This window comes from Scophthalmus maximus, chromosome 2, assembly GCF_022379125.1.
Source record: "Scophthalmus maximus strain ysfricsl-2021 chromosome 2, ASM2237912v1, whole genome shotgun sequence".
Taxonomy (NCBI): Eukaryota; Metazoa; Chordata; class Actinopteri; order Pleuronectiformes; family Scophthalmidae; genus Scophthalmus; species Scophthalmus maximus.
This window is the reverse complement of record NC_061516.1, coordinates 5,644,525-5,664,468: the sequence shown is the minus strand read 5'-3', so window position 1 is coordinate 5,664,468 and position 19,944 is coordinate 5,644,525. Positions and strand designations below refer to the sequence as shown.

General features: G+C 46.7%; 1 protein-coding gene and 1 long non-coding RNA gene across 7 annotated transcripts; one reads left to right on the top strand and one right to left on the bottom strand.

Annotated features, from left to right (window-relative positions):
• Positions 1 to 660: 660 nt before the first annotated feature.
• aebp1a (AE binding protein 1a) lies at positions 661 to 14,728 on the bottom strand. The gene is made up of 20 exons (XM_035625254.2): positions 14,125 to 14,728; positions 9,697 to 9,942; positions 9,348 to 9,407; positions 8,460 to 8,507; positions 7,923 to 7,982; positions 7,742 to 7,801; positions 6,794 to 6,871; positions 6,436 to 6,545; positions 6,214 to 6,353; positions 6,010 to 6,094; positions 5,771 to 5,915; positions 5,278 to 5,357; positions 5,073 to 5,196; positions 4,637 to 4,833; positions 3,847 to 4,020; positions 3,630 to 3,755; positions 3,289 to 3,535; positions 3,048 to 3,187; positions 1,762 to 1,861; positions 661 to 1,650 (listed from the first exon to the last, which is right to left on the bottom strand). Exons 1-20 carry the CDS (start codon positions 14,372 to 14,374, stop codon positions 1,073 to 1,075), a joined length of 3,048 nt encoding a protein of 1,015 aa, XP_035481147.2. The 5' UTR covers positions 14,375 to 14,728; the 3' UTR covers positions 661 to 1,072.
• Positions 2,152 to 19,235, top strand: LOC124851030. 6 transcript variants are annotated; one of them, XR_007032223.1, is made up of 5 exons: positions 14,784 to 16,818; positions 16,920 to 16,986; positions 17,093 to 17,799; positions 18,119 to 18,293; positions 18,530 to 19,235. It is a non-coding gene; the product is annotated as an uncharacterized LOC124851030 (long non-coding RNA). The 6 variants fall into 6 exon arrangements; XR_007032222.1 differs by lacking the exon at positions 14,784 to 16,818 and adding an exon at positions 2,152 to 2,372 and having other exon boundaries at positions 16,920 to 17,799; XR_007032220.1 differs by lacking the exon at positions 14,784 to 16,818 and adding an exon at positions 13,381 to 13,982 and having other exon boundaries at positions 16,920 to 17,518.
• The last annotated feature ends 709 nt before the right edge of the window (positions 19,236 to 19,944 follow it).

The following is a 19,944-nucleotide window of genomic DNA, read 5'->3' as shown; positions in this document are numbered from 1 at the left end:
TTTGGTCTGGCGTGTTCCAGTCGCTCCCACCCGAGGAATGTTATATTGGAAGCACTGCGTGAGCAATTTAACAGCTTGGAGGCCACGGAGCTTCTAACTTTCCCGCCTTATTTGGAGGTTCTGCAGAGAGTCTGAGATCTGAACCGATGAACTCTCTGTTCTGCGAGCGCCGCTGAAACCTGTTCGCAGCCGGGGACCTTGTCCCAAAAAGACTGGCCGGTTATTCCTACCGGCTCAGTTGACTTTTTTGTTCCGATCCATGCTCCGTTCCACCGTCGCAGAACCCACTGTTCCCCAGGGATCCCACTGGGAGAACAAGGGGAACATGTAAACTAAGTCTGACCATAAATATTTCATATATATAACTCAATGATTCAATACTTTTATTGTGTTTTCAATTCTAACTATTAAAGATTTAAGAATATATATAATAATGTACATTATGTGGCACTCTCTTACCCTCATTTTTTCTATAAACCCAACCACCCCACCCCCCCAAAAATAAAGAATGTTACAATGTCTAATTCTAAGGAGAGAAATTATATGATTTATGATATTGGGGTGTATAAATACATTAACTTGACTCAATATCTCATTGCCATTGGTCTTTCAGGTAATAAAAACGGCTTCATTTGAACCACAAAATAATAGACAATAGTATTTTAGAAAATATCTGTAACTTTAATCAAATGCATTCAGAACTAGATCAAATCAGTTTCACTGAGGCCGGCGATCACACTTGACGAGCCATTAAAGAAACATACAATGTACATGGATCTCTTATGGAAAAGTACCGAATCATATCCTGTGTGTATTGAGACCAACACTAGCTCTTCTGAAACGGAAACCCAAAGAAACTTGTGTCCCGTAGTCTCTGCTCAACAGAGGCTTTCTCTTCCACATCAATTCTCGGAAAACAAAAGATTTTTTTGAAAAAAGGTTTGCCAGAGGAGTGAAAACCTTCTGACGACTAAATAACAGACGACCTGTGTGACTTGTACTTTTAAAGCTGTGGTTAAACTTAGTGACGTCGCGGCGTCATACAATGGTTAGTGAGGACTTTGTGCAGGGATCAGTCGATAGTGTATTCAAAGGGGTAGTCCTGCGTGGGCACTGAGTCAAAGTTGATGCTGTCGAACGGGTTCTCAGTCGACCAACTGTCCACAGGAAACCACGCTTCGTACCAGGAGGTTGTTCTCTCAGTTTCAGGTGGTGGAGTTGTCGTGGTTGTTGTCGTAGTAGTAGTAGTAGTAGTAGTAGGAGTAGTAGGAGTAGTAGGAGTGTTACTCGGACTGCCTCTTTGTCTCTGCAGACGCAGCCTGCGGAGACGCATGAGCCGGAGGCGCCTCAGTCGCTCTGCGTTCTGTAGGCTGGCGTGACTTTCGGTCGCTGGAGCGGTGCTGCCGACGGCCACGGCGCTGGCCGGGGTCGTTCTCGCCTTGGGGACCAGCCGGATGGGCCTCTTGCCGCTCAGCGCCATGATCTGCTTGATGCGGTCCCAGTTGGACTTTGCCAGGGTGAAGCTGCACGGAGTGGCTCCCGAGTCGTAGCCCACCATGCACAGTCTGGTCTGAGGGGTGTGGCCGTCGGCCTTGGCAGTGACCCTGAACTCCCCCGGATTCAGGAGCCGCCAGTAATCACCGCCTACGGCTACAATTACATTTGGGGAAGGTCAAGGGGTTAGGATCTCGTTTTTTTTCCATTCATGCAAAAAATGAAAACATACTAAACAAAGTATCTTTGTCTTTGTGCGCAACATACCAGTTCTGACATCGTGCCGTATTCCCTCCACAGATATGGTGGCGTTGGCCAGCGGGTTTCCCTCCACATCTCTTACCACTCCCTTTATTCCTCGGTTGACCTGCACAGGTAAACGGCACATTACACCTCAAATCCCGCAGACGTGTTCATTTCACTGAGAAAGGCTACAGACAACGACGCTGAGACACGATTTGCATAATTTGATGTGGCCGCAGTAGCATCTTAAACATTCCGTTGATGGGGTGATTTTAGACAAAGCTGTTGAAGATTGAAGCTCTCGGCCTGTTCCACCAGATGGTGCCAGAGTCGGTCATCTGTTATCTTTTGACGCCAGTCAGGGAATAAATGAAAAGCACCAGAGGGGCGATGCATTGAATTTACAAGTGAGCTACTATATATTTAGTATATGCAATTTTTGTATAGAGTTGAATAATGATACAAACATTATTTACACAGCACATGCTTGACGCTCCCTATATGGGTGCCCCTTCCGATGGAAAAGGGTGCCGTTATGAAGTGCCCTATATGCCGCCCCTACATGACAGTGCCCCGCAGGGTGCCCTTTCCAGCAGAGAAAATGGCATGCAGTGCTGTATACGGTACTCCTACAGGTGAGAAAAAACATGATGAAGTGCCCAATTCGGGGCTACTCTAATGGAGAAGTGCCCCTCAATGTGATGCAGTGCTGTAAAGGGGGTCCCCTCATGTGTGAGGATGTGGGGACGTTTCCTAACGGATGCCCCATCCAGTGGAGAAAATGTGATGTTGGGTGACATATAGGTCGAGGTGTCCCATACACTGACGAGCCAGTGGCGGCCCGCCGTAGTCTAATTTGTTGCGCCGCAGACTCGTAACAAACCGAAAAATTATATTTTCACACCTAGTCTATTTGTGTCTTGCAGAGCAGCTCTCAGTCTGTCACCAGATTGATTCCGAGTAAGAAGACTATTTCATCATGCTTGATGCATTATAGCTTTTTGCCCGTTGGTGGGGCCCCATGTCGTGTAGTAGGTGCCCTTTTTCTTTTTCTTCCTCCGCCCCTGCCCCTCAAACGGCCTGAGTCCGCCACTGCTCTCTCAGACATGACCGTCAGCAGCACCAGGAGGAATCTTGTTGGTTTTTTTTAACCATCCTCAGCAAGCTGGCAGAATTCAGCAAAGATACCACTTCCACTGCACTGGTTCGTGCGACAGCATTAAATCCATTCTGACCACACAAACTTGAAGTACGGAGATGGACACTTTTCGAACTCCCTCAGGCTCATACTCGTCCTGGCCCGTTCTCACTTGTTCAATGAAGGACAACAGACTCTCGCGGTTGCTCTCCCACTCCAGAGGCAGTTCACTCTCATGGGGGAACTTGTCACAGCCCAGGAAGACGGAGAGCTCGAAGCAGTTGGTGTGCAGGTAGCTGAAGTCATTCATACCTGTGGGAGAGGGGACGGAGAGCTTCAAGCGGGGGTTTGTCAGAGGGCAGAACGGTCAATGGACTGCAACCTTTAACACTACCCGCTGTGCCAACACTTACTGCCCACCACCGGTTTCCAGCTGGCTCGGTTGGTGATGCCCTGTCCCCCGGTGACATCGTCACCATGACAGGAGCCGCGGTAGGTCTCGGTCATGGTCAGGTGGCTGTGGGCATATGACATGGCTAACCACCGGAACATGGCGTCGTCTGGCGTCTCCCTCAGAGCGCCCTCGTTCTGCCGCTGAATACGGGCCCACGTCTCCTCGTTCATTTCACCGTTAGTCCTCCAGCGCCTGCCGTCGGTCGACTTAACGGGAAGACAGGGTCATTATGTCGGTGCGCGGCAATGCAGCAGCTGTGAGATTAAAGACATTATAGTTCTAATAGTATGAAGGCCTTACAGAAATTGGCGGGCGCTGCATGTCAAAGGGGTACACGACCATTTTCTCTCCTCCTTGCAAGTTAGCTCCCAGCACAAATGGGCTGCGCTCCATCCAGGAAATGATGGCTTTGGTCTCAACAGCAAGCTGTGAAAGCAGTGGAATGCTTGGACGTCAAAACCATTATTCAAGATTGAAATTGGATCAATTGCACCTTGACAACGGCAAACAAACCCACAGAGCCATTGAGGAAGTTCTCTGGGAGGGGGATGTGATGATTGGGCACTATGCGGGGGACCCAGCCTCGGTCCTCGGCGCCCCACAAGATGCTGTTGAGGTCCGGGAAGTTCTGGAAAATGTCGTAACCTTCTTCAGTCCAGTGGCCCAGTGCCCAGTTCCCCATCTCCGAACCCTGATTGCATAGAAGGGACAGGGGCTACATCAGGCCTCTCAGAACATTTGACCTTGAGCGTTGTAGCGTTAGAAACCAATTATGTGGAAACATTTGAGCGAGTGGTTTGACTTCCCTCTCACAAAAAGACTGAGCAGTGCCTTCTTTGCTTTTCACTGTGCTGTGTGTGTGTGTGTGTGTGTGTCAATGGGGTTTTAGGCAAACTTGTGGGTTATGAAAACAAAGATAAGATACTTACGATGTAAAGAAAGGTCAACCTTTCATTGTCCTAACAACAAGATTTATGGAAAATATCTTAAGCTTAACCTTAAAGTACAATGCCGCTGGTTTAGCCTCACGATGGAGGACACGCGTCCCATAATGCAACTCGGTTGTCATTAGACTGTCCCCCGTCTCTCAAACTCCCACCCTGACAAGCTTTATACTTCAGGCTGGCTGTCAAAAGTCTTAAAAAACTCAAACAGAAATCCTCCAGAGCCGGCTCTCACCAACCCACGGGGCAAGTACACCGAGGTTAATGTAAAACTTGGACGTGACAAACATGGAGGTTCAACTGTGACAGAGAAGTTAGTTATTCTACGCCGGCGACCAGGCGGTGACAGCCGGCGCGTCATACCATCTCGTAGGCCAGCTCGTAAGCGTCGGGGTTGAGAGAGGGCACCAGGTGTATTCTCACTCCGTCCACCAGGCGGCGCACTCTGGGGTTTTCGTCGTTGTACTCCTTGCACAGGAACTGCATCAGCAGGAGCAGGAGCTCTCGGCCCAGCGCCTCGTTACCGTGGAGACCGGCCGTGTAGCGAAACTCCGGTTCCCCTGGTGACGAATACAGCGGGACAATGAAAACATTATCGGCAACACGCAAGGTGACGTCATTGAATAGACATGTATTTGTTTGAGGGATTGAAGGGGCATGTGAAGGAGGGGCAGTAGAATGTATTAGTTACATATTTGAATTGCTCTCTGACGTCTACCTACGAGCTTTGTGCTTTTGGTTTGACGTCAGACGTGGTTTTACCTTACTACATTATCTACATTATCCGTCTGCCTTGTACCTGTCTCGTGCTCCCCTGGGTTGTCGGAGATCTCCATGGCGTACATCTTCAGGCCCTGGGAGCTTTTGCCAATGTTGTAAATCCTGGTGATGTTGGGACACTCTTCGTTTGTCACCTTCATCATCTGGAGGAGAAACCAGATCTGTAACATTGCCGTCCTATCAGGGCACCAGCTCTGGTATTCTTCAAAAACCCGATGTCGGACCTGTCTCATGTCCTTGTAGTTATGGTGTCTGAAGTCCAGGTCGTCTGACGCGTTCACTTCATTCTCACTGTGATAGCTGCCTAAAGGGAACGACACACTATTAGCAGATTAGACTTCCTGCTCTCGAGACAATGTCAGTGTCACGACGTTCTGCTGTGAAAGCTGCTGTTTACGGGAAACGGTGGAAACACGTGTGCACTTTATGTAACACCGTTTTGGAACACTGAGGTCGTGAGTGTCAGGTTGTGAAACAGACTTATCGCTCTGCCTCCGTCTTGGGTGAAAGCAGCTGTAAGTTTGACCACAGTTGGGTGGGTGACATACTCCCCCAAAAATGTGAAAACTCTGTGAGTCATCAAGCCAGTAGACCCCTCACAAAACCAGAACCGCACAGTGGTCGAGCCGGGAAAAACAATTCTTAACAACGGCAGTTTTCTCCTGAGGGGAGATTTTGCTCAGGTGTGCTGTGAGACTGTCCTCCTGTGATACTGACTGGGGAGTTGACAGGCCAGGACCTCTGCTCTGAGACACAGGCTGCCGTTCCAGCTCTGAGGCAGGATGCGGAGGTAACGCGCGACCACGGGCGTGAAGAGCTGGCTCATCACCGGCGTGTCCTTGTCCACATTTCCATAGAACAGCTGCGGGGGAGGATAAACATGCATGAAGCCGCAACAATTTCGAAACAGTAGCTGCGGTGTGCGGCCGGTGCTGCTTAGTGTGTCTTCCGCTCACCCATTCCGCGTAGCCGTCATGAAGTACCGTCCAGTCACGGCTGTCGTTACTGAAGGCCACAAAGTAGGAGGACACGAAATCCTCACTAGGAAGTAAATGACATGAATCCGTCAACGTTTCCATTCCACCAGGAAAATATAAAAATACAATATACGTATAGAAATACTCTATGAGGGTTAGGAAGATAGATGCATTTTGACTCACAGCTGCTCCGAGTTCCTTCCCTGAGTGATGACCCCGGTGAACTCCACCTCTCGGCGGGCGTCCACCTCAAACCAATGGCTGCTCTCCTCGGGCTCCGCGCACCACGCGCCGCCGAACAGGTCGTCCTCATTGTCGGAGCCCTGCAAGGAGACCGCCGGTCTGAGCTTCAGGCCCCCTTCCGGTGAATATTAGATGGGCGCGAGGCCCTGGTGCACAGCCTACCTGCATGTTGAGTCGTCCCCTCTGGGCCGTGAAGCCGTGGTGAGACTGAGAGGAGGCCAGCAGCTGGTCATCTTCCACCCGGTGAGACTCCAAGCCCAGGGGGGGACACTCTGAGAGGGCGAGCAAAACGCAGATTCACAAACATGGGATCCGTTCGACAGACGGCCAAGCGAGACTCTGATCGAAATCAACTCATCAATGATACTCATTATCTAAAAAACAACTCAGTCTTATTAAAAAAGGATTAACAGATGAAGAGATTTGTGTTTTTGACAAGGAGGTTCAAATTCACAATCCCTATTAATCTGTTAACCTTTTTCTGTGTTTATCATCAAGGTTTAAAAATAAATTCTCTTACTCTTTGGTTCAACAGGCACTGAAATCTGCTTCAGCCTCTCCTCTTCTTCCTCCTCCCACTTCTTCCTCAGTCGCTCAGCTTTCCAGCAACGTAATGGAGAAACAACGTGTCAATATACCTTTTCGCATGGGCCTCGTTCCGCCCACAACCACCGCACAAAAATACATTTCCATACGTGCTTCGTGCAGTGCTTCATACACTCAAGTGTTTCCGGTCAGCTAAGCCCGTCTGCTTTAATATCTGCATTTGATTTTAGCTCAAAATACCAAGACCGGAATGTTGACTCTGTAACCTCCCTCCCTGCCTCCTGATATCATCATGACTTCAGCCTGCTGGTATCTGAGCTTTATATAACAACCCACCTCCTCCATCCCTCTTTTCTGTTGTTATCTCATTCTCAGTAATGACGAACCACTGAAGATTGAGAAATGCTAGCGGGGATGGGCAGCCCGTCGCGGGACGCCGAACACTGTTGAGCTCTTGTGATAAATACTTCTGCTTAAGACATCCGCGGTTTCCGTCTTCCCGATTCGGCATCCACCCCATCCATTATTCCATTTCCACACCTGAGAACGGTGCCACGAGTCTTCATGGCGCCCAAAATACTTACGACTCGATAACCGCCAAACAGAAGTTAGTATGTACCTTCTGTATAATGAATCACACTGTGACCTTCATGGAAAGGTTGACCCTGGAGCGTGACCTCCTGATCCATAGCTCCATCGGTTGCTCAATGCATCAAAAGAGGCGGAAGCTACAATAAACTGTGTATTTACACTTGCGTCCAACTAAAAAGTGTATTTTGGGGAGAATGTTTTCTTCAGCAGATTGATACAGTTTTGGTTCTCAGGTGAGTACGTTTGGCTGTGAGACGGCGTGTTATGAGGGATCGAGACAGAATAGTGGCGCTCCATTAGGGATGAATAAATAAATCGATGAATAAGAGACCTTTTTCCGCCTTTTCCTTTCGAGCTCTCTCCTCCTCCTCTTCTTGTTTCTTGTCGGCCACTGCGGAGGAAGAATCACACACAGGAAACAACTCGCGTCAGGGATCGACCTGCAGCACGCGTGTGCAATTTTACAGCATAGAGCTAATTTGGCGAGGAGCAATCCCATTGGGAACACGTACGGTCGGCGTAATCGTATTCTTCATACCAGGGGCCGACAAATGGAACCGTGGTGGTTTCCTCTGAAACAGGAGAAAAAGCGGACGGTTACAGCTCAACATGTCTTCGTGACAGTGACTCCTCTAAGTGGTAACACACAAAAAACAGAAATAAAATGAGCAGATGGTTGAATAATTACAGATCTTGGATTAATCCTGGCATAATTTCACTAATCCGTCTCTCTACTTAGAAGAGGGACTAGTGGTTCCGGATCATCAATATCAAAACTGATATTGACACAAGCAGGTGAAGAGAGAGAAAAAAACAGCATGTCATGATTTATGAGGTGAATACACAATTAATAGGCTACTACTGAATTCAATTAGCCAAACACGAGGCGTTTCTTTCGACGATAATCTAAACACGACAGTTATGAAAAATAACCACTAATAGCCTAAATAGCAGGGATCCAAATAATGAAGCACTGCGCCCGGGATGGGAAAACGTTGGCACAACACAACACACTGTCACCGACTCAACCTCGTACGACGGAGGGATACCTGGTATGTACATGATGACCTCAGTAGTTGTGGTTGCTTTCTTGTCAACTGCATGAAAGAGACAAGTGTTAGTTCCATACCTTTACCTGTAAATCAAGGATTTAGATCAATGTTTTTTCACGCTGACCTACAGGGCCAGCACCAACTAGCCCCTAATAAAGTTGGTGAGCGTGTTTGGAATCAGCTTGAGGAACCTCCCCCCTTCGTGTACGACAATGAGATTTGTTCGGATGACCCCATGCGTGTAAGTTCCAGCTATAATGTGTCTGCTACTTACCCAGAAAGATTTTTTTTAAAGTTTGCTTTGTACGAAACCAACATTTAAATCAAACTTTCTTACAGTGTGTGCCTGTGACGCACTGAGCAGCAGTGTCAGGGCCGAAATTAGGATTCAATTCTGGGCTGTTCCCCTTTGGATTGTATGAGTGATTAGAAAGTAAGGAGCGCTGAGGTGAGTGTTGGGGCTAGAAGGTACAGAGCAACATCATCATTTATGTTGCCTGGTTGTTCGTCCACCTGTTGCATCTAATTCCTGTTCAGTTTCCTTCCCCATAGACTAAATTCTTACATCCCTCCCCCCAAACCCCCCTTTTCTATCTAGCTCTCTCTCAGGTCACCGCAGGAATCGGTAGTCTCCTCTCTACCGATCAATACCATTCATCCTCAACACTGATCTTTCCGTCCCTTCACCCCTTACCCCTTTGCTTCATATATTTTGTAATAATCTACCAATGTTCTAGCCCTGACCCCGTTTGAACATATATAATCGTTTTAGCTAACATCACCAAATAATAGGAAAATGTTTGTTTGATGAAAGAGCACTTTTTTCTGGCATACGTGACTGCAACTTTATTTGAAGGCCAGTTTGGTGACCCGTGACAGTCTTACCCAGGTCCGGCTCAACAGGCTCCTCCCATCCAGTGCTCTTTGGGGTCACAGGTCGAATCACTGGGAAGATGAAGGGACAGAGTTAAAGTGCAGGAACCCAACCAACCAACCATCCATCCCATCCGACCAAAGTGGACAGAGACCGGTGGTGTCAAAGTCACAATTCACTGCCAAAATATCATTAGGGTTAATGGTAAAGGGGTTATGTGTCTTTATGTGGAAGTTTATTGGAATTTCTTAAACATCCAAAAGTTTAACGATAAGGTTTGCAATATTTTTTTTCAAACAACAAATGTGCCTTTTCATCAATGTCAAGAAATCCTGCTGACGTCCTTCCTTGTGTACGTACATGTGTCCCAGCCCAGAGCAATCAGCAGCTTCTTCTCCTTCTCCTCCAGAGAAGGGCCCTTGCTGTGTGGCTGCACCGTGGTTGTTGCCTTTGGTTTCTTGGTGGGTTTGGGCGCCTTTGGCTTCTTTGTGGGTTTTGGTGGTCTGGGTTTCTTGGTGGGTTTGGGTGCCTTGGGCTTTCTGGTGGGCTTAGGGCCTCTCTGCTTCTTTGCTTTGGCTTCCTTCTCCGCAGCTTTCCTTGCTTTAGCTTCAGGGAAAAAGGGGTTAAAAGCAGAAAACATTCAGTTATTTGAAAACCTGTAATACTGCAATGAGTGTGCAAGCATGTGCACGCTTTTTCCAAACATTTTTATTGCATGGAGTTATGTGAACTTTTTATGGCCGCATGTTTCCCCGCACTCCCTCTTGACTGTTTATATTGTTTGTCAGAACGGAGGTATTTACTGCACACACACTGCAAATTAGAAGTGAAACTCGGACAGATAGACACTGCTGTAGCAGATAAAGTCAGCAGGACGCGGTTATGACGGACAAGTCAGCCAACTGGTCTGAGACCAAAACAAGGAAGCACTCAGAGCGAAGAGCTTTGCCAAGGACCAATATTCTCCCCAGATGGCTGCTTCTTCAACAACAACATCACGTGATCAACGTGACAGAGGCCAATTTGTCGGTGGAGTAAGGGGTCATGAGGTCAATTGAACGAGTACGGTTCGTACAGGGGAAATATGTTCTGCGAGAGATGAGAAGGTCGTCGTCATTCACATCTGTGTCAAGTACTGGGACGTGACTACCTTGGCTTAGCGTCAAAGGGGCCCGCGACCACGCTTTCGCTGCACCAGGGCCGATGTGCCAGGAAATGGTTCCAGCACATACACACGGCTCCCAAAATAATTGACAAGTCCATATTTTTTACATCTCTGTTCACGTGATTAAACAGACAAGATAGAATGTGTGACTCAAACATAGTTAGAGGTATTCATGGGTTTATTGGTGCATTTTGGGATAGACAGGAAATGAGGTCCCCTTTTACGTTAAAATCCCAATTTCACTTATAAAACGTTCACTTTTCGGCATTAAAACAACCAGACTTGTGTTGTACATGTCGCCCAGTTGTTTCCTGACACTATATTTTAAAACCTGGAGTAATCTGTGGATTCAATACAAGGGAAAGGTGCGTTTCATTTGTTCGCCTGTCAGCGGCGTCATAACCCTTTTGTGCATTGTCTGCCTAGAGGAGTCAAAATTGACTGCTGTGTGAATATGGTCGATGACGACAGCAACTCCCATGATGCCGCGCTGCTTTACTCCAGTCTCTTGTCGTTGTTTTGATTGGGATGCCGTAGAACAAGACATACTGCTCTGTGCGTTTAAATCTTGTACAATTTAAATGAGTACAGCTTAACCGGTACTACGTTTTTGCGACCAAGATCGATATTCAGCGTTTAAAAATTCAATAAAGATATACTGATTGCATTGGACATAAACGCACATCCTTTTTGGATGTTTGAGGTTTTTTACATTACAAAAAAAAAAAATCAAGCTGTCCATGCTCTCTGGTTGGAATACCGTGTAGCAGAGATAGTTTTGGTTTCATATTCTGCAATGTTTTGTTTCTTATACCTTAAATACATATACAATATCTGCATTCTAATATCAGTGACATATTGTTTAAGCCAGAGTGATGAACGAGGGATCAGATTCAAAACTGATTTATGAGGGAACTTAAAACAGGAAATGAAGTTTCCAAGTAACAATTCAAACAGATTAATCGGAACTTGTTCAGTTAACTCAAAATGAAACCCGCAGCAAATGTTATCGAAATCCAGAGTGAAGTTTTTAAGATCTGAAGGTCACGGACAATCAAAGGAACGGATGGGGGGCTGTGAACTGTTTCCAGACATGCAGAGGTGTTTCCTTACACCCTCGCAGTTGTCTGATGAGAAAAATTGGTGGTTTCACACGGAACTATGTAGAACATTACAGAGAGGAGATGTTTCCAGAGTCTGGTGCTTTTGATCCTCCCATGTTATACAACCCTCACTCCAACGCGGACACAGAGGGCTGCTTGTTTTCCTCGCCTGGACATATTGCCTGATGTTCCACTGGTACATGAACGCAACAATCCATCACGGCCCAATCCATTACTCGTCCTGCGTGTGCCACATGTACTACATGGCCACTTTTCATCCGTGTCAGTCACCTTTTCTTGGCGTTTTTCGATTTTTACATCTTACACTTAAACTACTTCACGCAACATGGGAGAGTGAAAGAAGGAGTTTTCACCGTCCCAGATCCAACCGCAGAGCAATTCCCAAATGTTTTTTTCTCCTATAGCTTGTTTTCCAGACATGAACTCCTGATGACATGCCTGGAAAAGATGGTTTGTACATTTTCCTGAACGTGCCTTTCACGTGTGAAGAGCAGAGCAGGAGATCGTCCACGTCAGACGCGTTCACACCAAAAGGGAACATTTCCGAAAACATCCAAGCGCTCGGCCTTGGTGGAGCGTGCGGGAGGCAGGACATGACATATAAATTGTGCAGCGGTAATCCTGAGATATTTGTATTGTTCCAGTTTCTCGTCAGTCGCGTGTAGAAGGCATCCGGGGGCATTCAGTGCACTTCCAGAGTTGAAGACCTGGACTTTGCCCTGGCTCATCTATCCTCAAAAACAAAGCAACGCAGAGTAGAAGACGGACTCGCTGAGCGCCTCCGCCAAGCAAACAGGTCCAAACATCAGCACCCTCCAAAAACAGAGTGATTCACCCATCACAGTGACCCACTTGGCTACGTCGAGGACCGAACAACCGCATGGACAACTGTAAGTTGGCTGCTGCATTATGACATTGGTATTGTGGCCCTGAGATGTGTCACTTGAGATGACAGAACGCAGGAATGCGGCTCAGGGTCACACATTTCTGTGTGACCTGACAGGTTCGAAAACTCAACCGACGCCTACGCAGTCAATGTGAGCCGGAGCGCTGGGTTCGTCTTGACTTGTGACACCGATTTCGCTCGCAGGGCCACCGCCATCGTCGTTTCTTTCATCAGGAAACAACCCAGGACAACCTTCGTCATGTGCGTATCATTGTTACCACGACGATGAAGGTGCTGCTGGTACAAACAACAAAACCACCCATATGGTCTCTCATGCTTTAAGAATGTGTTGGGATTTGTCAGGATTCAGCTGTATGCAAACTTTGAGTTTGGGGTTGGGACACCAAGACTAAGGACCCAAGACTTTTCCAACTGGGCCCCAGAACTGGTTAATACGGCCATGCATATAGTAAATCAATATCAAAGTACTTGAGCAAGATACCATTGTAAGCAGAAGATAACAGCGTGCAATGTATTGACACGCTGTGGAAATCTGTGCAGAAAAAGACAACGAGTGATGTCCACAGTCTCTGCAGCCCCTAAAGTTCACTTAGGGTTCTTCTTGAGGGTAAATGTAGAAATTGGACAGTACTTTGACAGTACTTTGACGGCCCCCCGTGAGGGGCATTTAGCACACACAGCAAAGCCTTCCCTGCATAAACAAAGCTTGACCGAGATGAAAAAGTGTTTGGTGTCTCAGGTTTTGTTAATTATGGCCTTTCATGCCGCGTAAATCAGCCACACATGAAAGGCTCTGGCTACTACGCCTGTGGTTTTTGCTTCGTGCAGTGGAAAGACAACATTCAGAACATCAGCGCGTAAATCCTGCCTGCTCCCTTGTGGAAAAAACGGTAGTGGAAATATTCCTGCCGTTGCTCAGGCTCTATGTGTTTTTCCCGGATGGAGAAATAATGACGGCACAGACGCCACTCTGGCGGTTGAAGTTCATTTTCCTGATCGCTGCGCCAGGCCACTCAAGGTTTAGCCGTTGTGTACACAGCGTGTGTCACCGGCAGAGGAAAGCGGGTCATGCAAGCAGCGGCCTGTCTGCCAAGAAACCGTCAGACCCCCGACCGGATCACTGCAAGTTTCTGCCCTGTCATCTCTGAATCACTGGGATCTTTTGAACAACATCCCCCGCCCCATTCCCCCAAGTCCCATTCTGCTTTTGTCAAATGGAGTCCACGAAGAAAAGAAAAACAGTTTTGTGATGAATGGAGGTAAACGAATTGTCTGACAGGAGGAAATCTCCGTATGGGCACATAGACACAAAGCTGGACACAATGCACTAGATAAGTGAAGGTCCTTTTTTTTCCAGTGCAAACCAAATGTCGACTGATTGGAGCCTTTCCCCAGTGTCTTGGCTGCCCACTGTGGTTGAAAGCTGAGAGAGGAGGAAAAGCCAAGAAAGGTAAAAAAAACCCCCATCTTATTCAAACTTGCACATTCATGCCCATAAACGCTCAAATTCAATGATGGGTCATCATCATCTGAACTGAAGACGTGGCGTCCGTCGATCAGACCAAAGATGGTTTGGAGAAGCTCCTACTTACCTGCCTCAATTTCCTCGGGGGTTTTCTTCTTCTTAGGCTTCGTCATCTCTGCCTGCACTGCCTCGGCGGGCCCATCTGACATTTCACCATCTCCTTCCTCCTCCTGTCTCCTGTGCTTGGCCAGTCCCCGGGTTTCTCTCGCCTGGACGTGGCCTCCGGAGAGTCGGCCCTCTTGAACCTCTTCCCCTGCACAGACCAGGGCGCAGCACAGGGTCACGCCGACCCAGATGACCAGCACCTCGGCCCTCATTTGTGCACTGAAAACACAAAGGCCAGCTGAGAAAGGAACGGAGCGGACGGTGCTCCAGGACGAGCCCTGAACCTCAAACTAGCGGTAAAAGTCACTGTGGATTCGCTACTATATCCAACATCTGAGCTGCAGCAGCAGAGCTTCAGCTGTCTCGGGTCTCAGGCGACATGAAAGGGACGCGCTCTGGAGAGGACAAAAGGATGAGCTGGTGGCTGTCTGGGGAGCTTCCTCCCCTCTGAAGGGTCTGCGTGGAAGAGGAAGAAAACGTTGAGGGCTGGAAGTTTTAAAGCAGCGCCCCGGCCGTGCTGCAGCAGAGGAAATGCATCCGTCTGGAGTGGATTTTCAGCTGCAGCAGCAGCAGCAGCAGCAGAGCTACACACCTCCCTGCCTCGTCCTGCTCCCTCCTCCTCTCCCGCATGCCCCTCGGTCACATCTCTCCCTCATGGCCCTTCACCCCCTTTTCCCCTCACCCATCCCTGAGCAGAGGGGAGGAGCGTCCGCCGCGTGAGACATTCCTCCACGGGAGGGAGCAAAGAAAGGGAAGAAAACTCAAGAAGCACTTTTTACTCCGCTTTGTTGGTGTCCACATGAGTGACTGGTGTTCAACCACAGCATAGCTCATGTGGATTCAGTTTTGGCTACGAAACATAACTTGGAAAGAGAAACACATTTGAAACCATAGCTGAGCCTCCACATTTCCTCTGATTACAAAAGAAAACATCAGGACCTGGGCTTAGCTCGTGGATCCTTCTTTTTTTTTGAAGAAAAAAGAGATGACTGCTGCTGTTCCTTAGTTCTGCTGTGCAAACATTCAGCAGTTTAAAGTGAGACTATGTCGAAACATCTAGCGTGTGGCCAGTTAATGATGATGTTGTCATTCAAAGTGGTATTCATTCATTTTGGGCCACAGTGGAAAAGGAACGGTAACATAAAACTTGGTGAAAGACATTTGTCCATCTGCACATCCAGTAGACACGGGGAGCGGAGTGGCCTTTGTGTCCAGCATTCACCCTCTTTTCTGTCTCTACCAACTCCTGAGACATCACCCGGAGGAGCTACATGTGTGAATATAAGTGTCCACATGGGCCGTCCCAGGCTGTGGTCAGTGTCTGGAGAAACATCATCCAAACGCAACGGATCAAAAACTAAGCGCTGAGAAAGACTCCTCAGGAGCTGCATATTTGCAAGCCCCTGGGTTTGTCACTAGGGGCCACCCCCTTTCGTATTACACATCCTCATTGAATCCAGTGTTTATATTGCAAGTAGATACGGCAACATGTCCAGATTGTCAGTGTCGACCTTTCGCACAGTGCAGACTCTCCGAATCTGGCCAAATCCCGAGTATGACCATAGACTTTAAATTCCAGTGTGTGTTCTGGACTTCATTCAGTCTTGCACACCCTGATGGGCCCGAGGAGCACGTATGAAGGCTTGAGACAATCTGATGTGGATTCGATGGCCTTGAGTGAAATGATGGAGTAAAGATGTACCTACTGTCGATGGAGAAATTGTATTATACAACAGCAGATTGGGATCTCCAGTGGGGTCACAAAGCATTACCTCAGTCAGAAAAAACTGTGCGCAGATGCATGTTGTGAAAGTCAACAGGGAGATGTTGTGTTCTGCCCCGGCCCTCTTGCCTTTAACAGGGTCTTAAAAAGTGTTCAGTTTGGTAAAAAACATCGAAATGAAACAGAAATATAGTTGAAAAAATAAATTCCTTCGGGTGCTGCCCGGGTCCTTCTGCTTATTGGTGATCCAATAAGCTGAGCGCTAACTTGGCCATTTGGTCATTATAGCCATTAAAACCAATGCCTACACCTTTCAGCCATGGAGGTCTCCTTCAGGGCAGATTGCTTGCCTTTGGGCTGTTTCACATGATCATTGTGGACAGGTAACTAGTGACATGATGAAGGTGAAGTCCATTCAGGTGGCTTCACATTAATCCTCAAAGCCTGACATTAAGATCTGCAGGATTTCATTTTCCAGGAATATCTGGATCAATTGTTGTGCGAGTGCATCAAGAAGCTGTGGAGATGTCGACTGACCAACAGACCGGCATTGGCGTCCAAAGAGACGTGCCTCTAGCTGCCGCAATAAGAGCATGTGTGGGACACAAACTGTGTCAAGAGGGAGTAGATTGTGCATTTGGATTACAAATATCAATTGGACATTGAATAAATACCCGCGTGAACCCGCTTCACCTCATTTTCAGAAACCTGTATCTCTTCCCAAGATGGAAGATTTCGGAGTTTAGCTTTGTGCCGTCTGGTCGTCTCTCACCAGTCTCTCGAACAACCGACGGCGACCTTCCGGTTTGTGGACAAACTCTCTGTCCCCCAGAAGGTCGGTGGTTCGATCCCTGGCCCCTCCAGTCCATGTGCCGAAGTGTCCTTGGGCAGGATGCCTAAATTGCTGATCCCCATTGCTGTGTGTGCGACTAGGTGAATGTAACTTGTAGCGTACCGTGCTTTGAGAAGGTCGATGAGACAACAAAAGTGCAATAAAAAACACAGTTCATTAATCGATATTTTTTACTTTGCAGTGGTGGAAGCGTTGAGCACTTTCGTTGGGATCTTCATTCTTGCAGCTGGATGTTACCTATCAGCCAGGTCAGTCGTGTTTTATTATGCACCATGCCAACAATCTTCTTTTGTTTCTATAAAAAAATGACTCATTCCCCTGCTCACGCTCTCAGTTTTGGCCTTGGTTTTTCAGAACTCTCTCTCTGTTTGTGTGTGTGTGTGTGTGTGTGTGTTTCCTCTATCCCCCATTTTGTCCAGTCTTCTACTTTTTTTCCCCCTCCATCTGTTTCCAATCCGATCTGCTTCACTCTAACCAGTCTGCCAGGTAACAGGATATTTAATCTTGTCGACTTTTATCTTCCCCCCCCCCCCTTTTTTTTATCAAACAAATTATTAAATCTAAATACTTCATTTATTCGTCTCTCCCAAAATGGATGAACAATGCGGAGTTCAAACCCCACAGACATCTGAGGATAATAGTATGTGCTCAATTGCATACAGATGTGCTCATGAGCGTGTTTGTGTGTGAGGGTGGGTGTATGTGAAGGACAAAGATTGAAGCTGAGGACAGACCTTTCATGTGTGTACGGGTCTTAAAGACTGTCTCAAAGATCAACGAGTGAGTTTCTTTTGGTCAAGCATATTGTGCAATAGATAAGTTATGATCCTCTGTTTTTCTGTGTATTAATTGATTCTTTTTGAAGTCGTGCTTAATTTTTGTTGTTTTAATACTCAGGCTGTCAAATTGACGTATCCTTCCTCTCTGGTCTGCTGTTTGATAGACTCTTTTTATTGCTCCCAAGTCGGATAACAAATCATACACATACAGTTCATTTTGGTTCTGTTGGCAACAGAGGATTTGTTTTGGGTGACATGTGCCTTATTTTACATTGGGTGAAGGTAAGGCAACTTATTTATCTATCACTTTTCACATACCAAGGCACCATATCAAAGTGCTTCACAGAACAATAAAAGAATACAGTATTGACTACCTGGTCAATAATTTTGAAGACACGTGTCACATACATATGGCTTCATCCAAAATCCTGTCGATTTATGTCTATATATATATATATATATATATACACTGAACAAAATTATAAACGCAACACTTTTGTTTTTGCCCCCATTTTTCACGAGCTGAACTCAAAGATCTAAGACTTTTTCTATGTACATAAAAGGCTTATTTCTCTCTTCATATCTTATCAATGTTTTATAGCTGATCCATAAAGCACCATGAGATTAACCATCGATGAAACCGCGAGTCCTTGCTGAGCGTGGAGCTTCAGAAAACACTCTGGACAGACCCTGTGGTGCAATTATTGAATTGGCGTTTCAAAAGTGCCGTGAGCAGCAGGGGTTCAAAGGTCAACGCTGTCACCAACAACAACAAGGTACGTCTGATTTTCAGTCCCTCGGTGTGCGGAGTTTGCACGTTTTCCCCACATGACAGCACCACCCACTGATAAGGTGACATTAATCTGTGATAAATGGTTTCATCGGTGGTTAATCTAATGGTGCTTTATGGATCAGCTATAGAACATTAATAAGATATGAAGTGTTTCCTTTTCTTTTTTTTACATTTACGTTATCAATGCCATTGTCCCTGAAAACTGTTCCTGCACCTCAGTCCTCCCGCCCTCAGGATGTGCTGGCCTCCTAAGATGACGGTGGGCCACCTGGTTCGAACCGCCCAGGGCCTTTCGGTGTGGGGTTTGCATGTTCTCCCCATTTCTGCGTGGGTTCTCTCCGGGTTCTCCGGCTTCCTCCAACGGACCAATCCAATGCAGTCTGGAATTGGGTAAATTAGAAACTCTAAATTGAACCATAGGTGTGAGTGTGATACGTTGGCGACCTGTCCAGGGTTGAACCCCGCCTCTCGCCCAATGTCTGAGATAGATGGATGACGGCTTAATTTCATTTGATGGGACATTGGAGATGAATGACGTGTGCTGGGGAGGAAGAAAGGTGTGAGTGTGCGAGAAAAGTGTGTTTAGTATAGAAAGGAGCCGCGTGAGTCTTGTATGTCTCCAAAGAGCAGAGCTCAGTGAATGTCGTGGGGGCAGAAGCCTTACGATTATTTTGAAGCTGTTATTTTAAGGAGAATAAACTAGTATTGCTTTAAAGGTTATACATGCAGTGTCCCCCCCCCTCAAGGGGACACAGGCAGTTTTCAAAGGTCGGAGACACTTTTGGCGGCACAAGTGAAATGAACAAACTGAAATGAACTTTTTTTTGTTTGTTTTGTTTTTGTTTTGCTCTTACTTCTGCTGGGGCCACTTGCCAGGGCATCAATGTAAATGAGAAGCTGTTCTCAATTGATCTTACCTGGTAAAATAAAGGTAAAAGAAAAAAGAAAAAAAAAATGTTTCAAATGTGTATATTTTTTCAATGTTTTCTGTTAAACTTTGTCAATTGATAACATTCGTGTGCAAATACACTCAATCATTTTCTGTAAATCTCAGATTTTTTTTAGTTTTAGGAGCATAAATGCTTAGGGAGTGTTTTTTTTCTCCACAGTCGCTGAGCAAGTGCTGCTCATTGTGGGAACGGTTGGATTTTCTCTGTAATATTGTGAAGTCTGGACCTCATATGATTTGGCGCTATACAAATAGAAAATGATGGATTGACTCCATGATAAATGCGTTAATACAGAATGAATTGTAAGATCAATGTTGCAGCCTGTCACTCAAATGTGACAGGGTGCAACATTGGATCTACAAATGCAAGTGAGTTGGAATTTTCATTTGGAACACTTGGGCTTTTTCCCCCCTTTTTCAAACCTTCTGTATCCACACTTTGTTTTCCAGTAGCTGCCTTCCCAGTGTGGTGTGCTGACCTCAGATCTTTTTTTGCCACTTTGAGTCGCCCAAGCTGTCATTCTGTGTGTCCTGTGTACACTATTGCTTCCAGTATTGAAGTGAAAAAACACTGACCAGGGTCATATAGTTTTAAATCACAATTCATCTTTGAGCACAGTGCTGTCATTACAAAGAATCTGAACATTGGCTAGGGGGAAATACTGGGAATTTGGAGTTTCACTAT

Excerpts from the sequence above, each read along its gene's own strand:
- aebp1a (XM_035625254.2), bottom strand. The coding sequence starts at position 14,374 with ATGAGGGCCGAGGTGCTGGTCATCTGGGTCGGCGTGACCCTGTGCTGC. Across the intron at positions 9,943-14,124 it reads CCCCGAGGAAATTGAGGCAG|CTAAAGCAAGGAAAGCTGCG; the intron begins GTAAGTAGGAGC and ends TTTTCCCTGAAG. Across the intron at positions 4,834-5,072 it reads CCCAGGGGAGCACGAGACAG|GGGAACCGGAGTTTCGCTAC; the intron begins GTACAAGGCAGA and ends ATTCGTCACCAG.